This window comes from Eretmochelys imbricata, chromosome 4 (assembly GCF_965152235.1).
Source record: "Eretmochelys imbricata isolate rEreImb1 chromosome 4, rEreImb1.hap1, whole genome shotgun sequence".
In the NCBI taxonomy this organism is placed as follows: domain Eukaryota; kingdom Metazoa; phylum Chordata; order Testudines; family Cheloniidae; genus Eretmochelys; species Eretmochelys imbricata.
In genome coordinates, this window is record NC_135575.1 from 18,974,962 (window position 1) to 18,995,417 (window position 20,456).

The window sequence follows — 20,456 nt, forward strand, 5'->3', positions numbered from 1 at the left end:
ACCCCTCCACTGCAGCTCATCCCTTGAAGGTATTTTAGTTTACTCATTTGCAACTTTTCTCCTCCAAACCGCCATTCAATACACAAAACAGATGTGCATCCAATGGTCAGCTATTAGTAAGGCAGAGCAGTACCTGGGGCTAAAAAGAGCCAGGCAGTCAGTAAGCAGAGGAGAGGTGCCAGAGGCAGGCATGGCAGAAGTTCCCTGGGAGAGGCTGCCAAAGTCCCCTGGGAGGGGAGGCAGTGGGAAGCTGGAGTAATGCAGAAAAGAGGAGAAAGCCCTGGCAGGCAGTGCTCAGTTAAAAGAGCACAGAAGGATCCTACCAAAGGTCCGGAAACAGGAGGGGCTGAGAAAGGCAAAGGGGAAAATCCCCGGAGAGCTGTAGCCCAGGGTGGTTTTGTGTTTGCGAAGTAAAACCGTGCCAAGAAAGAGACTCTGGGTGTGACAGTGGATCCTTCATGGGCTGCAGATAAGCCAGCACCTTACACATCCTGATTCAGTGAAACATTTTAAATGCATGCTGCAGGGCCAGCAAAGCCCCCTAAGGCAGTAAACTACTGTTTCGAGTACTGGCTTAGTAACAGAAAGCTCATCCCAAACTCCTCTTTCCTACTGTAGTAGTTGTCTCCTCTAAGGGTTAATGGTCGGAGAGTCTTCCCCCTCTTACAGTGTAAAGGCCTGACAGCTAATTATAATCGCCACACAGTTCTGATTCCTGATGAGCATGGTAGCATTAAACAGAAAACCTAAGTAAAAGAAATTAAGTTTAAGCGAAAGTGATCTTAAAAGCCTAGGGCATGTCTGAAGTTGGGAGGTGGAGATTTCAAGGCTGTAGAAATAACGTACAGCCAGTGACATCTAGAATAAGGCTGGTTTAGACCATGATGTTGTTAGAAGACTGCTGCAGTTGTTAAATTAGTGCCTCCTTTTATCATTACATGTTGAGCAGTGGTACATATCTTGACACATAATTTTAATAATAGCTTGTAAGTGTCACTGATAATGTCAGAGGTTTAACAATGAGCCCAAAGATTATCCAGACGAAAGCATCTTAAGTCCTATTAAAGAGTAGCTAATCTGCATAAAACTTATGACAAGCCAGACCTTTTCAGGGTTTAATAAACTAGCTGAATATTCATTTTTAAAGCACCGTCCAAATCAGTTTGGACGCAGCTGACTATTTAAAGCCCATTCCAAATCTGGAAAATACACCAGGGAAATAACACAAGGAAGAAAAATAGAATTGCCTTTAACCAAAACCCCACACAATTAAATTCTGCATCAGTGGATATAGATACAGAACAAAGCTTTCACCAAGTACTTACTGGCCACTTTTATGTAGGACAGGTGCTGGACAGAGCATAAAAGTGGATTCCACCCTTACTGGTTTTTCATCTGAAAAAGAAAGCATCACATGAGCGTAACATATTGCACTGTAGTTACATGGGAAGCTGACATGTCTGAATATGACGCAATCTAGTTTTCTTCAATGAATTTCGGATATTGGTTTGATTCAAAGCTGCCCTGACTTGTAAGTTATTCAGGCCCCAATTCAGGAAGGCACTTGTGTGTAAATCCACAGGACATCACTTGTGCCTAGGCTTAACTTTAAGTGCCAGTGACTGCTTCAAGTTAAGTGTGAGCTTTAGTGCAGTCTTGAACTGGGGTTTAGTGAGAAAGTGTTTTTAATAATATTGACAGAGTCACTACTAATTAGAAGATGAAGGGCGGGTTCTTATAAGCAGGCCTGTACTCCTAATTTCTATCCATTATAGCCAACGACCATTATTACAATGACTTACAATTCTGTAGCGTTTCTCATTCTGAAGGATCCCAAAGCTCTCGCCAAAGCATGGCTGCTTTACAAAGTATGCATTTTTATCTATAGCTCAAGGTTAACTACCATAATGTCAGGCTTTGCTCTGCAGGTGTGAAAGGGTAATGGAAGGACACAAGAAGCCCCTGCTCAGCAGCAGGGAAACACTGCAGTCCTTCCACCCATCCCCTGGGGTGCAAGATACCCCAAAAGAGGTGGGAGAGGTCAGAGAGGAAGGCCATTGTCCCACCCACCCCCATACACACTTGGACTATGCAACACTCTCTAAAGGGCAAACGGAGCTCTCCCATCATGTGTAGCAAAGGACTCTGGGAGGAGGTCTGACACCTGGAGGCAAAGTCCCTCTCATAACTCACCCTGGGCAGTGCCGTACTGGGACTGGGCCTTAAAGGCACAACTCAGCACACAATCAGAAAACCACCTATCTGCAGGAGTAAGCTCTGAGGCAATTCCACCCTGCAGATCAATAAAGCCAGATATGCAAATGGCTTAGAGACGGTTGAGGAAGCTGTTGCTAGGTCGTGGGAGATGCACATTACATCTCTAGGTGGCACATTCTGCACCAACTGCTCATGCCAGAACTGGGGCTAGCTGCAATGGCGGGTGGGGGGGGGGAAGAGGATTAGCACATGGCCACATGCTTTTGTCTTAAGGTTACATTTTATAGTTGAGTAGTCATTTGGTAATAATTCTTTACAAATGTGAGCAAACAAACCCACCAAATCGAACATCTAAAACCAAACAATCCTACAAAATTATTGTTTGCCCCCAGGTCAGTCCTACAGGCAACCCCAAAGTAGGAAGACAGTGTGCGTGCGCAACAGAAACAGGGCTCAATTCTACCACTATTGTTCACCCTGATCAACACTTACTCGAGTGTATATTCTCACCCCCTTTTCATTAGGCTCACGGGTAGTGGGAGTTTACTGGGAGGAGGAAACTCACTCAGTACCCTTCATGGGGCTGTCTTCCTTCTCTTCTTGCTGCCCACGCTCAAAGCACCGTCAGCCCACGTTAGGTTTTTGTCACTCTCTTCTGCTTGTGTTCTGGTATAAGACTACCCTGCCCCAGGCAACGTGGCAGCACCATGCAGCACACCACCAAGCCACTCCTGTATCTGGTGGTGTTATTTACACCAGAGTGTAAAATACTATCATTCTGGTTTAGTAGTGTTTTGCATCCACTTTGCAAGAGTGTAAATGACCGAACAAGGTGCAGTGCATCAGAGAATCAGGCCCCTAGTGCCTAATGTTACTGGCCTATAATTCTAGAAGAGCTAACAACATCTGATGTCATGCATCAGTAGCACTTCTGGCACTGCACGTTGGTAGTAGCATTATTAGTAATAAATGCTAAAACGGAGGAAAGTCTGTAATATTATTGCTATTTTAGATGGGTAAACTGAGACATGGAGACGTCAGGTGAATTGCCCGTGGTCACAGAACAAGTCAGTGGCAGAGACAGGAATAGAACACCGGAGTCCTAACCAGTAGGCAGCTGGTCTGCATGTAGATGCAAATATTCACATCCAAAGTACCCATATTTCCAAAACCTTCAGATATTTCTCCCAAAACTGAAATGTGGATAAAGAATAAAGAAAATCAATTTTGTTCTTCTGCATCTACAATGATCTAAATGTTTCAGATGTTCCCCAAGCCATCTGGATAATTACGTTTTACCAGAATACTGTAGTCACATGTGCAAGAATTACTCCACCCTCCTCTGAATGGTAGCCACTTCTGACCTAGATCACAGCAACTTATTTATACTCTACAGTCAGAGCAAATCAGCACAAGTTTATGACAGGAAGTCAGAATGTCATATTCAGTTGAAATTGAAGGACAATTTATATAGACAGAATGTAATTACCCCATTTGACTTTAGCCAGACCACCTGGGCTAGCACATTTACTCTTACAAACTGTTCTGCGAGATCTTTAACAAACACATGTGATCAGGACCTCATATCCTGAAGAGTGGAACAAATGTGATGGAAACACATTTGTGTACAGTAAGATAGGAATCTGGGGAAAAGTGAGTGCATTGTATAAACTAGAAACTACTCAAAATCCTTGTGTTTTATTCTATACGCCTACTCTTAACTCATTTCTCAAATCATGGTTTATTTTTAAGGATATTTACTTCGTAAGGCAAAATCCATTAGCTAGTCACTTTGGTTCCCGAACACCAAAAATAGCGGATGTTTACTAGGAGGGCCCAACTTGTAGTCATTTGTACCAGAACAAAGTGGGTGTAAAACATTACTGAATCAAAACAGAAGCTTTTTATATTCCCTTTGCACTGGTGCAAATGACCACACAAGATGAAAGGGAACAAAGAATCAGGCCCTGAGTGTTTTCCTGAAATTTTACATTCTCTTTCCCTTATGATATTTGTTTAACTGAAGTTTCTAAGAGCTGTGTAAAATTAAATCTGCTCGCTCTCTCATTAAGAGCTTTTCTGACTATGGATTAACTCCTGCAGTCCTTCACTCGGGCATCACTCCCAATGAAGTTAACTGGAGTTTTGCCTGAATAAGAACTAAACACTGTTGGATCTGGCCAATTATGAATATTAATAAAAGCAAAAAATATAATGTAGAAAACTGTTCCCTTGGTACTGAAACATGAACACAGAAAGGTGTTTTTATTTGCAATCACCTTTTTTATACACAAATCCTCGAGGTAAAACGAGCACATTAAGCCACTGCTATCCACACCCTATGGCTGTGTAGAGTTCATTTTTCAAATTGCTGAGCAGAACTTTCATGCACAGATCCAATTATTTGCTATAATTATTGGGAATTTCACAGCAGAGCTCCAGCAGGTCACTTATGTCAATTATTTTTACACAAATTATGGCAATGTTAAAATAATTTTCATACCATTCTGTTAATCTTATTATGTACTCTCACCTGTGCATAATATTTGCACTACAATGTTCCCATTACCTCTTACCATCAAAAGTGAAATAATTATTATATAACCCATGTAGGTCTATCCTGATGTACAATCAGTTAAAACTTGTATGCACTAATGCATTCTGCACAACCCTTTTCCCTCTCTCTTGTTGCTTTTCTTAGGCCTGGTCTACACTTAAAAGTTTTGCCAGCATAATTATTTCAGTTAGGAGTGCGATGTTTTTTTGTTATAAACAAAATAGTTATAGCAGTAAAAGCCCTAGTGTGAACACTGTTACATCACCGTAAAGGTGCCTTACTCTGGTATAGCTTAGCCTGCTTCCTGAACTGGAACAAGTACTTTTATACTGGTGCTTATACTAACAAAGCTAATACTTCTATGCTGGACCCCGTGCCAAAAGAGGCACGCATTTCCTGCATAATCCATGTGGCTTAGCCACCTCCTTGAGCAGAACCACAGCGGTTCCACTGCCAGGCAGGGATGTCCAGCGTTTTTATATGGAACTGGATTTGCTTCTGTGTACCTCAAACAGGGGACACTTTGACACTGACAACACAAGCCACCAATGTAACTCAAGCGTGACCTGGAACAACCACTTCTTGGGCTGAGAATGTGGGCGCATTCCTTGGCCTCTCTGCTGACACCTGCCCATTAGGAGCTAGTCTGACACCACCAACTTATTTCCTACAGGCTGCTGGACGGCTACACATTAACAACAGCCTGCCGTTAATACCAACCTGGCCTGGATTCAAGATCACTGACCAAGAGGCAAAAACACTTATATCCCATTACCAGTCCTGTGAGCCATCCCAGTACCCTCCTTTATTATTTCACTTCATCCCTCCTCCCTTCTGATTTGCATAAAATAGAGAAGTGACAGGGAAAATTCACAACAGTAAAAATAAACTTATATGACAGACACTTGTGGTGATTTATCCTGGATTCACTGCAGTTTATCTTGGACTTTCATACTTACTAATGGTGGTGCCATTTACATGGTAGGTGCAAGTAACACTATCTTGTCTTCTGCCCAGTGTGAAGCCACGTCCTCTGAGGACAACATGAAACTCCTCTGAAAACACAAAATTATCAGCCTTGAGTGGGCGTGGCAGATGCCAGGTTTATACAAGTCATCCAGCTACAAAACAGGGACCGCAGAGGCAGTAACATTGCAAACCTATTCATACCGCCTTGCTACAGTGCCCCAGTGTGCCTCACATTTCCCCTGCAGAGAACCAGCCTGCAGTGAGAGAGTAGTTTAGTTTCCATGCTTAAAGGACTTTGAAATGCATAAGACCACCTAGCAACTAAGGCGAGGCCATATCCTCATGCTCTGCAATAGAAAGGTCAACTTCATGAGTCTCAGCCCCACAAACAAGATATTATGTAAAGCACAGCAAGCCTACAAGTTCTTATTGAGCCCTACAATATAAGGTATATGGGCTTGAGACAAAACTCTTTGGAGTCAGTGGAAAGACTCCTGTTGACTTCAATGCACTTTGCATCTGGCCCTTTGAGAGCATCAGATATCGGCTGGCTTGAATTTGTTCTGAAAATTGGACGGTGATCATGAAGTTCTCTTTGAGTGACTAAAGAGTCTTTATTTATTTAAGCCATTGCTCGGAATCAAATAATCCAGTCACTTTTGTAATTTTTTTTTTTAACAAAACAGAACAACAAGATTTTGCAATAACCTTATTTTGCCTGAATTCAAAGCATATGTGGATTGTGAAATCAGAAAGAGGCAAAGAAAAAAAGTTAGGAATAGGTCAGACTCAGGGGAAATTAACACTTGCACTGCCTTTCAAGTCTGGCCTGCAATTTTGTGTAATTATTCTCTAGCATTTTAACATATATTTCTTCTAGTAATACAAATCAGCAAACTGCTGTTTTCAGAATCACGTGGAAAAAAGTTGAAAGTCCATATGTCCATGGCATAGTGAAAATTATGATGAATGTATGTGATTACACTTATCAGGATTTTTAAAATCAAAAATGATCATAGCAGCTGTACATGGAGTTACATGTGAACGTATCATTACCCTGAATGCAAGAACAACAGTATAGCTTCTATGACAGATTCTGCTAGTCTCTTAGTGAAGGAAACTGATTTACTGTAATTCTGATTTCTTTTGACTAATTACAAGGTTACAGTATTTGTTTACATAACATATTTCTGTGACTTGAAATGTAACTTGATCCATTTCATTTGACATGGAAAATTGCATATACCTTTAAGGTGGACAATTGGGTAGTAAAACGCACGGCTTTGTGACCAGCATGGTGGTTTAGAGAATGTGCAGTGTATTGCCTCCGGAGTTTCTGGACTAGGACTATAGTGTGTTTGTACAGAGCCTAGTCCACGACTGGACTCCTAGATGCTATCTCAATACAAACAATTACTAATAATGATAGTAACAACATCGCTCAGTTTGTCATCCACTGGACAACATGGAGTTGCCAGACACAGGACTGAGAGTGGGAGCTGTTTGTCCATCCCTCAAAATTCTTACACTGCATTTATCCTAGGCTACAAGTGGAGGAGTTCGAGAACAACCATCCTAATAGGGAGGGAGAAGGAAGAATCCAATCCTTCCTTAATTCCTTTTCTGTCTAGTGGAGCCTTAGCTACACATTTTACACAAAGAGGAAAACAGCACTATCATAATTATTTGTATATTATTTTCCATTTCTAATCACTTACCTCCCACGCAGACACTTGATGGTTCCAAATACAAAATCTCTGTGCATGACTGCTTCAGTATCTATTGGGGGGGGGGGGGGGGGAGGAGAGGAGAGAATATCAAAATATGAATAAGATTTCGAAATACACCATCAGCAACTGAGATCACACCGAACAGTGAGACAAGAATGAACAATGCACATGTTTTTCACAAATGCAATGGGACAGAGTGCTGCAACCGACATTCTGGTCACTGTTTAACCAATTAGGCCACAGGGAGGGCCTGATTAAGGAGAGGAGTTCCTGATTACCATGTCGGATCGTGATTGGGCAGCTAATGAGCTAACTGGTCCATTAACAAGAAGACCGGATCAAAGAGCACAGGAAGAAAGTGCAGTGGGGGAAGAAGCAGAAGAGAGAAAAAGTCTGATAGGCCCAGACAAAAGGGAGTTCACTGGGAAGAGAAGCCTTTTCTTCCCCTGCCTTTGAGGATGGGAGCAGTGGGTCCCCTGTCACATGCATATATTTTTTTAAAAGGTACTGATTTCACATGTATGTGCTCTGTGAGAACACGATGGATGTTTCTGCAATAAAGATAAGGATCCGATCTTGCAAATTCTTACACACCTGTTTATTCTGTAATATTTCCTAAGCGTTGTACCACAGGGACTAATATGTTAACTTGGGACTCTATTCAGAACAAATATTAATGTCTGGTTTTGCCCTTGGAATTTCTGTGTAGCTTCCTAAATTCATTTCCTATGGATCCTAATCCTAACGTACAATCCAAAAGTGCCTGATCCAAAGCCCAGTGAAGCCAATGGGAGTCTTTCAATGGGCTTTGGGTCAGCGTCAAAGCATATATACCAAGTTTTGGCATTAATCCTCATGCAGAGCAGAACAGGAATGCCCAGAGCTCTCAAGGGTATTGGATTTTATGGGAGATTCTGCATTTCAGCTGAACCAGGCAGCCTTTTCTGCTACACCAACAAATCAACCAATGCTCACCCAGAGATGAGGGAGAGAATGATTCACATACAGAATGCTCGTAAATCTAGGGGAAGGTGCACTCAGCTGGGAGCCAGAAGACCAAAGTTTCTGATCTCACCTCCACTGACTGCTCTTTATATGTCTGTGCATCTCAGAGTCCTTTTTATTAACTAATGCTTTGTGTGTGACTCACTTCTAGGATAAGGTATCATCCCACATTTTACAAACAGGTTGACTGACAAGGCTAAAAAACAAGATCATTAAAGCAGAGCTAGGACTAGAACCCAGGTCTCTACAATGGCAGCCCTCAGTCTTACCCAACTCAGCCACCTAGCATATCTATAGAAAGTCTGGCTATCCTGTTACAAGGCTGTTTGCAACTACCATGTTAACCATTAGTCAACACTCTCCCTAGTCATAAATATAAAAGAAAGGGTAACCACCTTTCTATATACAGTGCTATAAAATCCCTCCTGGCCAGAGGCAAAATTCTTTCACTTGTAAAGGGTAAAGCAGCTAAGGTAACCCCACTGGCACCTGACCCAAAATGGCCATTGAGGGGACAAGATTCTTTCAAATCTGGAGAGGGAGGGGGACAAAGGGTTTGGGCTGTCTGTGCAATGCTTTTGCCGGGAACAGATCAGGAATGCAAGCCTTCCAAGTCCTGTAAAGTTAGTAAGTAATCTATCTAGAAAATGTGTTAGATTTTCTTTTGTTTAATGGCTTGTAAAATAAGCTGTGCTGGAGGGAATATGTATTCCTGTTTTTGTGTCTTTTTGTAACTTAAGGTTTTGCCTAGAGGGATTCTCTATGTTTTGTATCCGATTACCCTGTAAAGTATTTACTATCCTGATTTTACAGAGGTGATTCTTTTACCTTTTCTTTAAATAAAATTCTTCTTTTAAGAACCTGATTGTTTTTCATTGTTCTTAAGATCCAAGGGTTTGGGTCTGTGTTTGCCTGTACCAATTGGTGAAGATATTATTATCAAGCCTTCCCCATGAAAGGGGGTGTAGGGCTTGGGGGGATATTTTGGGGGAAGACGTCTCCAAGTGGGCTCTTTCCCTGTTCTTTGTTTAAAACTCTTGGTGGTGGCAGCATACTGGTTCAAGGACAAGGCAAAGTTTGTACCTTGGGGAGGTTTTTAACCTAAGCTGGTAAGAATAAGCTTAGGGGGTCTTTCATGCAGGTCCCCACATCTGTACCCTAGAGTTCAGAGTGGGGAAGGAACCTTGACACCCTACCAGAGTCCGGCTCAGAACCCAAGATTCCCAGTCTCCAGCATTCCACTGATGTCTAGCAAATACTAGTGTAAGTTGCTGTCAAAATGTTTGTAGCTGGCCCACAACCAGATAATTGTTCTCCTTTAGCTCAGGTGATAGAGATCAGTGCTGGCGTGTGACGTATACAGGTTCCAACACTACTGATGACTCACGAACAGAGGTCCTTCAAGTTCTACATGATGGAATCTGATTTTCCAGTGTTCTGTTTTTAAATGTTTAATTCATACCATGAAAAAAGCATCCTTAAAACAGGTTTTATAGTTTAAAAACCAGGATTTTCTGGCAATTCTGGCAAGACATGCAAAGAAAACACAGGTATTACACATATTGGTCATTGTCACACATTTTGATTGCTTTTGTCACAAACAGGCAGGCTTAAGGGTTGACAGGTATCGTGACAGGGTCAGGCCAGATGGCTACAGGAGAGTGACAGAAGGCAGATATATTAGCCCCAGGTTGAGTAGGTCCCTTTTCCCTGGGTAAGGCAACAGGGAAGGTTCCAGAACAATCAGGAACTTTCTGGAAACAAGACAGACAGGCTGATTAGAACACCTGAAGCCAATTAAGAAGCCGCTAGAATCAATTAAGGCAGGCTAATCAGGGCACCTGGGTTTAAAAAGGAGCTCACTTCAGTTTGTGGCATGCGTGTGAGGAGCTGGGAGCAAGAGGCGCTAGGAGCTGAGAGTGAGAACGCGTACTGCTGAAGGACTGAGGAGTACAAGCATTATCGGACACCAGGAGGAAGGTCCTGTGGTTAGGATAAAGAAGGTGTTGGGAAGAGGCCATGGGGAAGTAGCCCAGGGAGTTGTAGCTGTCTCACAGCTGTTCCAGGAGGCACTCTAGACAGCTGCATTCCACAGGGCCCTGGGCTAGAACCCAGAGTAGAGGGCGGGCCCGGGTTCCCTCCATATCTCCCAACTCCTGGTCAGACACAGGAGGAGTTGACCTGGACTGTGGGTTCATGAAAACGGCCCAACTGAGGGCTGCTGTGAATCTCTGAGGTGAGCAAATCTGCCAATAAGCGCAAGACCCACCAAGGTAGAGAAGGAACTTTGTCACAGTATGGAAACACAGGTTTTCCTACATGCCCTGAAAGGATGATAAAAAAAAAATCACCCAAGTGAGCATGTTCAAAGAGAACATTAATCCATACAGGAGAAAAAGTTATCAGTGGATAACAGCCACATTGAGACAAATTTCAACATTTTTACTCTTTCTGTCTGCCTGAGCTCCAAATATCATCATTCAAAGGCTGTGGATCATGAGAGATCAACGGTTATTTTGCCTGTTTGTGAAAAGGACACACATAACCCACCTTCCTGGCTATTTGCCACAAACAGGGTTTTATCTCAGGAATGACAAACTATTTTCTTTCTCCCTTTTGGCACACACAAAAACAGCATGAAAACCAACCATTCTTGACCACTTGGCAAGGGCTTGAAAAATCCACTTCCCAGTGGTATCAGCCACTGTGCTCCTGTGTCAAGGAGCATGAGACACTATTCCAGTATCTATCACAGTCACAGATAAATTTCCTGCAAAAGAAATGGTCCTGGAAGTTCTCTACAGTCCAGTCATATAAACCCACTGTTGCCTAGTCTGTGTCTACACTTAAAATGCTACAGCTGCCACTATGCAGTGTGGACACTAACTATAACAGGAGGGGCTCTCTCTTTGCTGAAGGTAGTGCGCCTCCCTGAGAGCTAGGTTGACAGAAGAATTCTTCCACCTGCCTTGCGTCTACAGAGGGGTAGGTCTCACACCCCAGAGAGAGGTGGCTATGGCAATGTAAGTTTTCAGTGTAGACCAGCCCCTAGTTCTTACTCCATGAGACAAAGCCCCAGCCAGCTCATGAGCAGACACCGTGCCAATCCATCCATAGGCATCCAAAAGACCACAAAAGTGTCTGTAGGTATTGAGTCTTTAATCCTATGTTTAACTGAATCATAAATCTAGCTCTGACATGGGTCCAATTTTGTGACCGCATACAACGAGCCTGCCAAGTCACGTGGATTTGGTAATATCTTTTACTGGACCAACTTCTGTTGGCAAGAGAGACAAGAAGTTGGTCCAATAAAAGATATTACGTCAACTGCCTTGTCTCGCTAATATCCTGGGACCGACACAGCTACATTGCGTAAGTCGGGTGGACGTCATTCAGATATGGTCTCCTCAACACCTAATATTTTTTTTTGGACCACTCAATGGTAGATTAAGTGGAAACCGCAAGAGTCAGTCAGTCAAAAGTACAAGCTGGTTCTGCCAGGCTAAGCAGGATTACAGTCATGGAAGGGGAGCGACATATCGAGCCCCCAACATGTTCATATGTTGCAAGAGATAAATCTATCTACACATGTGGCCCTCATTACTACAGTATCTAAGCACCTCACAACCAATAATCGACTTTATTATCCTCACAACAGCCCTGTAAGGTAGGGAGGTACCATCCCCAGGTACCAGAGAATTACTGGTAGACTAAATAACCTGCCCAAGTTCTGCCTGACTAGGAATTGAACCTAGCCTTCCTGAATCCCAGTCTGGTGCCATCTTCACTCAGCCATGCTATGTAGCAATTTTCTCAGTGTGTAGCCAGTTAATCTCATCCTCTTAAATCCAATATATATTTAAATTGGGTTTCACAGTTGTGTAACAGTAAATTTGGCAAGGAAGAGCTCCAGTTTTGTTCAATGATTAATATTCATTACAGCAGCCAAAAAGCTGCTCTAGCTTACGCCAGCTGCCAGTGGTCCTAAGAGACCTGTTACAACAGCCAAGGATTGTCAGAGCACACCAAAGGCCCTGCCACACCCACTAACCTGGCTTCAGGCAGGCAGAGTGATGCAGGAACAGCAACACTGGCTCTACACCATCAGAGGAGTCTCATCACCAATGATCCTTCTTTGCTGGCTACCCTGGCTTTTAGGCTTTGCAATGGTGATACAGTGCAAAGTGACTGTTGCGCAGGGAAGAATCTGGGTCTCTTTTTTTCTTGTTCCAATACAGAGCCATCAAATTAAAAACACATTTGGTCCCACAATAGCAGCAGCAAGCGTGTGAACACTTCCAACTCCTTCATCTCAGTGACTTCTGGGCACATTCTGCCTCCTACTAACTCTACTCACCTCACCCAGGTGTGGACTTGAAAAGGTGGAGACCATTTAAATGGGATTATTATTGAATATGGGCATTTTTCCCTTTTTCTTTTAGAAAAAAAAAAGTGAGGAAATTAAACAAAGCATGGTATTCCTTCAGTTAAAAATTCACGGTAAAAGCACTGTTTTTTCTTATAAGGAAATTTACTCTCATGAATAGGCCTATTTAAGTCAATTGGACTATTCATCTGCTTAAAGTTAAACACATGTATGACTGTCTGCAGGGCTGGGGCCTTGTATACTAAAGGTCGGATCTTCAAAAGTGCTCAGTATTGGCCTAACCCTGCTCTCGTAAGAGTCAATGGGACTGTTACCAGAAACAATGGGAGAAGGATTGGGGCAACACATAAGAACAGCCCTACTGTCTTCCGACAACGGCCAATGCCAGGTGTCCCAGAGGGAGTGAACAGAACAGGTGATCGTACTGCACTTTTGAAAATCCCAGCCTACAGCAATTCGTCAAGATTCTCTCCGTGTGCTGGTGCATATGGCACCTTTCAGACAGAAAAACTCCCTCCCTCACACCTCCTTTTAGGTTTTGTTTTTATTACTCCACCCTGTTTGCTGGCGGTTTCTGTTGCTGCATTCCAGACCCAGGACCAAGCGGGGACAATTACAAAATAGCTGCATGTGCCAATTTCCTTCTTTTCTTAAAGCCAAAAAGCACAAAAGCAGATATGGATAAAGATACGGCTTAGAGAGAGTTATCAGATCTGAGGCACAAAAAATGAGCGTTAGTAAAAAGTTCAGGCTATATTCACCCCCTTGGCACCAGTTATTTCACAATTCCAACAGTAGATGTCCTGCTGGGACAATCTGACTCCAAGTGTGAAAAGATTTTTTTTTTTTTAAATACTGTCATTAGAAGTAAACAGTTGCCTTGACACAAAATTTCCATAACTTAAACTATTCTTTTCTTTCACTTGGCTTGAGAAAGCCCCCATTCTTCCCCAAGAGCTTCAAAAGTTCTTGGCAAAGACACGTCTGGGTGTGCACGATTCCTCAACTTTATTTCTTAACTCTCGATATGAAGGCCAAGGGGTTTCCTAAAGGATAAAACCTGCATGGCTCGCTTTGACTTGCAATGTAAAGGTACTTAACCTTGCTGTCTCTAGGACATTAAAACTAGGCTGTTCCCAACCTTCAAAAATCTTCAGTCCCTAATGGCCTGTGCTAAAAAAAGTAACAGCATTACAGAAAACTACTTTATCATCCCTAAACTTCCTTCTGTGGAGCAACAATCACCTCACATACACACCCCTGAGGAGCAGAATTTAAAAAAAAAGAAAAAACCGCCCTGTAATCATTTGATATTACAAACGTATGGGACCTCACTGGAAACAGAAACATCAGCCTATTGTCTTTCCTCAAAAATAAGTTTTCCCTTCCTGCTTCAATTCTCCCATTTTACCAGACATCTGGTCATTCCTTCACAGCAATACTTACGCACAGGGCCAGATTCCCCATCTTCCACAGAGTGGAAGTGAGAAGGACCATCCAGGTAATGGGGCAAATCCTGCTACTCCTACCCATGAACGTGAGCAGTGCCAGTGACTTCATGGGGCTGCTCATCTAAGTGTAAGGCAACTGGATTAGCCATCATAATGGGAAAAAGAAAATGTCTTCAAAGATAGGCAAGCCACACTAATTCTGTCACTCTCAGGAGAGAGAGAGATATTTGCCCCTTAAAAGGATGTATGGGAATGTCTTATCCTTTCTCCCCCCCCCCTTCTGTCTCTGCCCCCCACTCTTTTTTCTGGTTTTCTTTCTTCTTCTTCCTTCTGCAATGTTATTTCATAGAAGTCAACAAAGCGCACCTACACTTCACTAAAATGCTCATGCCTTTCCTTTTTTAAAAAAATATCTAAATACTGTCAAACTCTTTGATCCAAACTAGGTTTGATAATTTGTCTCCTTGGTGCCCCATCCATTGTTAGATATGCACGGGGAACCTGAGCCCAATCCCAATTACTCCCATTGATTTCAACGGACTTTGCCTAGCCCCTTAAGAAATACATCCTCCCCCACATGCCAGGCTGCAGATCTCCCTGCAGGGCTTTCACTGAAGGCCAGAGCCTGTAGTAGCCCCCAGCCATATGGGATATCAATGGACAGAGGATATGCTAGCAGTAGATCCACACAGAACTCCCACACCTTAACTGGCCCTCCCTTGTCCCAGAACTAAACACTCCTGCACCTCCCCACACAGGGAACCCCGACACAGGCCTTGAGCAGTTCACCCAAATCCTCCTCCCACCTCAAATAGGGTAGGATTTTCCAAAGCACCCAGCATTGGCCTACTTTACTCCCATTCAAGTCAATGGGAGTTGTACCATAGACTTCACAAGGAGCGGAGTTTGGCCAACACAGAGGGTTTATTGAAAATTCCTCCTGCAGGTGAACGATGACGGTTTTGCTACATCCGGAATTCTCTCAGACCAAGGAGGATGCCCCATAGTGAATGACTTGAACTGTGTTTTTGCATTTTCGCCCATTGCTCCAATTTACCTGAAAGAGTGTAATGTGCAAATGAACAGATAAATAGTTTCATTCCCCTTTTTGAAAAATCTATTCTGAAACTCACTTGTTGTGGAAAATTCAGGCACAACAGAAAGTGCAATAGGTCCGCAACACTGCAATGCCACCGTCAAAAGACAATCCGTAATTTTGAATTCCATTCTTTCCTGGCTCAGGACAATGAAGCAGAATGATTTTGTGCTGCAAATTCATTATTTACAAATTCACTGCACACAATTCAAGTTGACATAATTACTATATAAGGCCGTCCTTGAATAGGACTCTGCTTCAATAAGTACTCTGCTGACATACAATAAATTCAAACAACTGTAAACTTCCTTGATAAAGTTGCATGCAGGGGAGAGACTCAAGGAGCTGATGTCATCTATTCTACTTCCAGAGTTCCATGCCAAATACAGAGCCCTATTTTCCCCTGCACATAAAGGCCTTGCTTCCAAGGAATTCCCTGACTGCCAGCTGCCCCACAAACACATATTTTCCCATAGCCCAGAGTGTAGAATCAAGTAGACACTCACTATTCCCTTTAGCCCCATTCCCTCCAGCCCTGTCCCCACTCATGGAAATCTTCTAGGATCCGGAGGAGCACCTCCAGGGTACTCCATAGACGTACATGCAGCTCTTGTACCCCGGCCTGAATATAGGGCACAGGCTGCTATCGAAGTGGAGGGGATGGTAGGGGCTACAAATATCAGAGCGGGGAGCTTATACCACAAGCTTTCTGCATAAGCTAAAATTTCAGGAAATTCGGGGATTTCCATGGCTCAACAAACTAACTTCTTCATTTTTCCTGCACATAATGCAACGTTTTCTTTTCCCTTATGTACAATTTTAAGAAAAGAAAAAGAAATGGCACTAACAAGAGCTGTGCCCATCACCCCTCTGATCACTCTGCCCCCCCCATCTCTTTTTAAACTGTAAGTTCTTGAGTGCAGAGATCATGCTACCCTATGCATGTCCAGACAGATTATCACACACTAGGGCCTTGATTCTGACTGGAGTCTTTGGATGCTGCCTCAATATAACCACCACCACTTGTGGGGACATAACATGCATTCACTGGTTGAAGATAGGAAATACATCACCAGGTCTGATCAGCAGTCGGATTTTGCAGGGCAACAAGACAATTAAAGGGCCTGATCCTCATTTAGATGTGTTGCACCATTCTGTAAATGTGAAGGGGTTTTAAAGTGAGGGTAAATGTAGTTTACACCCACTTTAAGCAGCCGTAGGGATTATCTACATGCAGGGGGTGTGATATGCTCTAAAAGGGTGTGATTTCTAAAGCGCACTAACATATTGTGCTTTAACTGGCCTGTGTAGACCCTGCTGGTGTGCTTTAACATAGTGCTGTTTGCAACAGTACTACATTAAAGTGCACTAAGGAACCTTTAGTGCACACCAGTAGGGTCTGCATGGACCAATTAGCGCGCTTTAGAAACCATGCCCTTAGTTATCATGAGAATTGGGTCCGCCATGAAAACGGTCAGGGCTTTAAACATTCACTCTCCCATTCACCAGCAGCGAGCAATAAACGTGCCATGACAAGTGAGCAGTTAAAACCATCTACTTCTGCAGAATTAAATCTTCATTGTTGAAAACGATTACATTTCTACCCTCGATGGCTGGAAGACAACCTTCCAATGTCAGCCAATGAAGGGAAGTCTTCCTGAATCTGCAAACTATAACAACAAGCACTTCCGCTGCTCCTCCTTCAATCTCACAAAAAAGAAGCAGAGTGAGATTAACAAGGATGTGATCAGTTTCACACGGCTATTCAGAGTTGTAAGTCAGAACAAAGAATCACATCAGTGTCACTCTGAGCAAAAGCACAATCAGCAACAGGAACTATTCATGGGAGAAAAGGACCCAAACCATGAAAGAGAGGTTGTGTATCTGAGAACCCGACCCAGAGACACATCTGGCAGAAGCCAGGAAGCTGGGAGTAGTAGGAACATCCCCTGCCCTTCTCCCAAACACACACAATTTATTTGGCTGAGCAGGTGAACAGCAAATTCCTTGTCCTTTCCAGCAGCCAAAGGATGCATTATAAAGAATTTTAAATATTAGCAGACTAACACAGCTGCTACTCTGAAACCCGTCATTTTAAAGAACAGCGTTATCACTGCGATCTTAAAAGCAAACAGCATCAATACATCACATGTTCAGCGTCAAGAGAGAGACACTGCAGAGATCTCAAGAGACAGTTCGAGGCAACAAAGCTGGAACTTTCATGAAGTCACATATGGCCATTAAGTGAATGGATAATCTACAAAATAGCTTTCACAGTCAGAAGTGTTTATTAGTAATAAGGGGCTAAGCACTTCTGAGTCCATACAGTTTATCAAAGATATGCAAGATAACCCATGGGCACATGAGCACCAACTCATCTCTGCTGTAACTCCACTGACTTAATAACATTACATCAGGACTGAATGATGGGAATTCTCCTATCGACCTAGCACTGTCTGCTCCGTGGGTTAGGTTGGTTTACCTGCATCCCTCTGAGACATAGTTATAGTGACCTAATTTGCTACTGTAGACCAGGCCTCAGTTGTGCTATTATGGTTCAGTCCAATTTTGCCTCTCAGCCAGGAGGTTGGGAGTTTAGGTCCTGGTCTAGCAGAACACTTAACCACATACTTAACTTTTAGCGTGTAAACAGTCCCACTGACTTCACTGGGAATACACACTGGTTTAAAGTCAAGCACATGCTCCGGTGCCTTGCTGGCTCAGGGTTTTAAAGTCATATGCCAAGACTAAGGTGCACACCCAATTCTGTCATAGAAGTGCAGTACTTCGGATGCGCTCAATTTTAAGAAACACTGTCCCTTGTATGGCCACTACGTAGAATAATCTATCTAATGTTATTACAAGCTTGTCTGATCTGGGTTTACTAACTCGTTAACACATAGGCTTTTGGTAATCAGACTTTTTTGGACTGTGACCGACTGCTTAGTTTTTTCTCCCTTTTTAAGAAACTTTTTCTGTTCTGGAAAGTTGATAAGTTGAAAGTTCCACAGTCCGTAATTTATCACGTCTCTTTCTCAAGTAATTTCAGCTGCAGCCAAGACAGAGGAGGGTTATGTGCAGGAGTGGTTCAGCTCCTTCAGGGATATCTGAAGCTCCGTGCAAGTTCACAACTAGACATTATTTAAAGCCTCTGAAAAAAGCCCAACAGCTATGTCAGGCCTTGAATTTGGGGGCAATTCCTTTCTACTGAACTGGTTTCCAAATAAGTGGTTTATAAGTACAATAGTTAGACTGGATGTCTGCAGTGTGTAGCTCTACACAATTTCTGCTCTAACCCTTCCTGTTCTGCAGCCTCGTGTTTACCTCACTGTACACTTTATAAAGCAGCATAGTGGTTAGCCATTCTACTTCATTCATATAGGATTTAATTCAATCAGAGGCATTTGACAGACATACAATCAGTTCTTGACCCTGTACACTGAACCCAGAGGAGCCTAAAGCTGAGTAAATTAAAAACAGTATCATGTTTGGTTAAAAATATTTCAGCTGGGGGTGGGGGAAAACACCTACACCAATAATCAAATTAGCAGTTGCATAAAAACAGAAGCTGAACTGACGAATTATGAAAAGGCAGCCCAAGTAAAATAGAGATCACCATTGCTTCTAGCCTTTAGGAACTCCCCTCTCAGCCACCTCTTTGTGCTACACTTGCCCCATTTCAGTCTTGTCACAGCCTTGACACTGCTTGGGCAAGCACCTTCTCCTCTGGATCCCCTGTTGTCTGCAACAAGCTGCTACTATCGCTTCCCCTCAGACCAGCGTAAATCACGAATAATTGCACTGACATCAATGTATATTGGGGTAAGTGATATGAGAACCGAGGCTTCTCTCTTTTCAGATCCTAGCTAAACACAACTATTTTCCCCTTTGCTAGTTCCTCTTAACGTTCTCTCCCTCTGCTGCCGTTATACATGTAACAGAGCAACTAGATAGTTTGCAGTAAAGCTGTGAAGTATTTCAGGTACAAATTCTTATGAAAGGTACTACATAATGTGATTGTACTGCATGGTATTACACACCCTGCTAAAAATATCTTTTCCTGTCACTGTTTCAACACATTTCATGTTCAGGGGCCCTTAAGAAAACAGTACATTAGCAACAACTTGTGATCGACATAACTGTACATTGACAATTAACAAAATATGTTAAGTGTCAATTCATTTCACGGCATCATTTGATTTTGCTTAGCCCCAGTCTGCAGTTCAAAAGTTTTGGCAGCCGCTAGCACCATAAATCATAACTCTCCTGGCATCTGTTCCTTCCATAAAACTACACATTGAGTTCAGGATTCTGGGCAGGTCATCAAACACAGCTGGATTCTTTTCAGAGCAACCGTATCAATTTTCAAGTCTATTTAATGTTTTGAAAACAATAAATGGGACGGGCACACAAGAGATTTGTTTCCCTAAATTAAGAGATTAGCATACCACATATTATTGGAGGAAGAGCTCGGAGAGATTTTAGTCACACTCAGCACATCAATATTTTGAACAATGCAAGCTTTTCAAGATTCCTGGTGGGTGGGTGTTATTCACTGTAGATTTATTTCTAATCTACACCTCCATTTGTCTTCATTATTGCTCATTGGAAAATGGAAGCTGCTCCCCAGGGAGACTGGCCATTACTGTTTTCAAAGGAAGCCAACAGCTTGATAGGCGAAACTGTGTGGAAAACAACATAACTAATGCATCTTAAGTACAATTATATTCTTGCTGTACATTCCCAATCAATTTTTGAAAGAAAAAAAATGACCACTCGTTACAAATAACCTAAATATGCATGTGAAAGTTATGTTGACATTGCAGCATAGTAACTTTCACTAAAGTCATGCCCAGCAATCCGTGTGCAAAAACATATTCACGGAACGATTAACTCCTGTTCACTGCACTTGCAGTTTAGGGACCCTGGAGTGCTGCCTACCACGCCCTCTGAGCCAGTCTTGTGTCCGTTCCCTGCAAAAGCACAATTCTGAGCCCAAACAAAAAAAGCACAAGGAATACGGTAAGTGCCAGTTTACCCGTGT

At 42.8% G+C, this 20,456-nt stretch overlaps 1 protein-coding gene across 3 annotated transcripts in view; it reads right to left on the reverse strand.

The window, feature by feature from the left end:
- The window catches only part of ANTXR2 (ANTXR cell adhesion molecule 2), a 171,614-nt gene that overhangs the window by 124,360 nt on the left and 26,798 nt on the right, over positions 1-20,456 (reverse strand). For all 3 annotated transcript variants that reach the window (XM_077814934.1, XM_077814935.1, XM_077814933.1), the window contains exons 8-10: positions 7,462-7,522; positions 5,734-5,829; positions 1,326-1,395 (exon numbers count right to left, since the gene is read on the reverse strand). In XM_077814934.1, the coding sequence (XP_077671060.1) occupies positions 1,326-1,395; positions 5,734-5,829; positions 7,462-7,522 (227 nt within the window). The remainder of the gene's footprint in view (positions 1-1,325; positions 1,396-5,733; positions 5,830-7,461; positions 7,523-20,456) is intronic.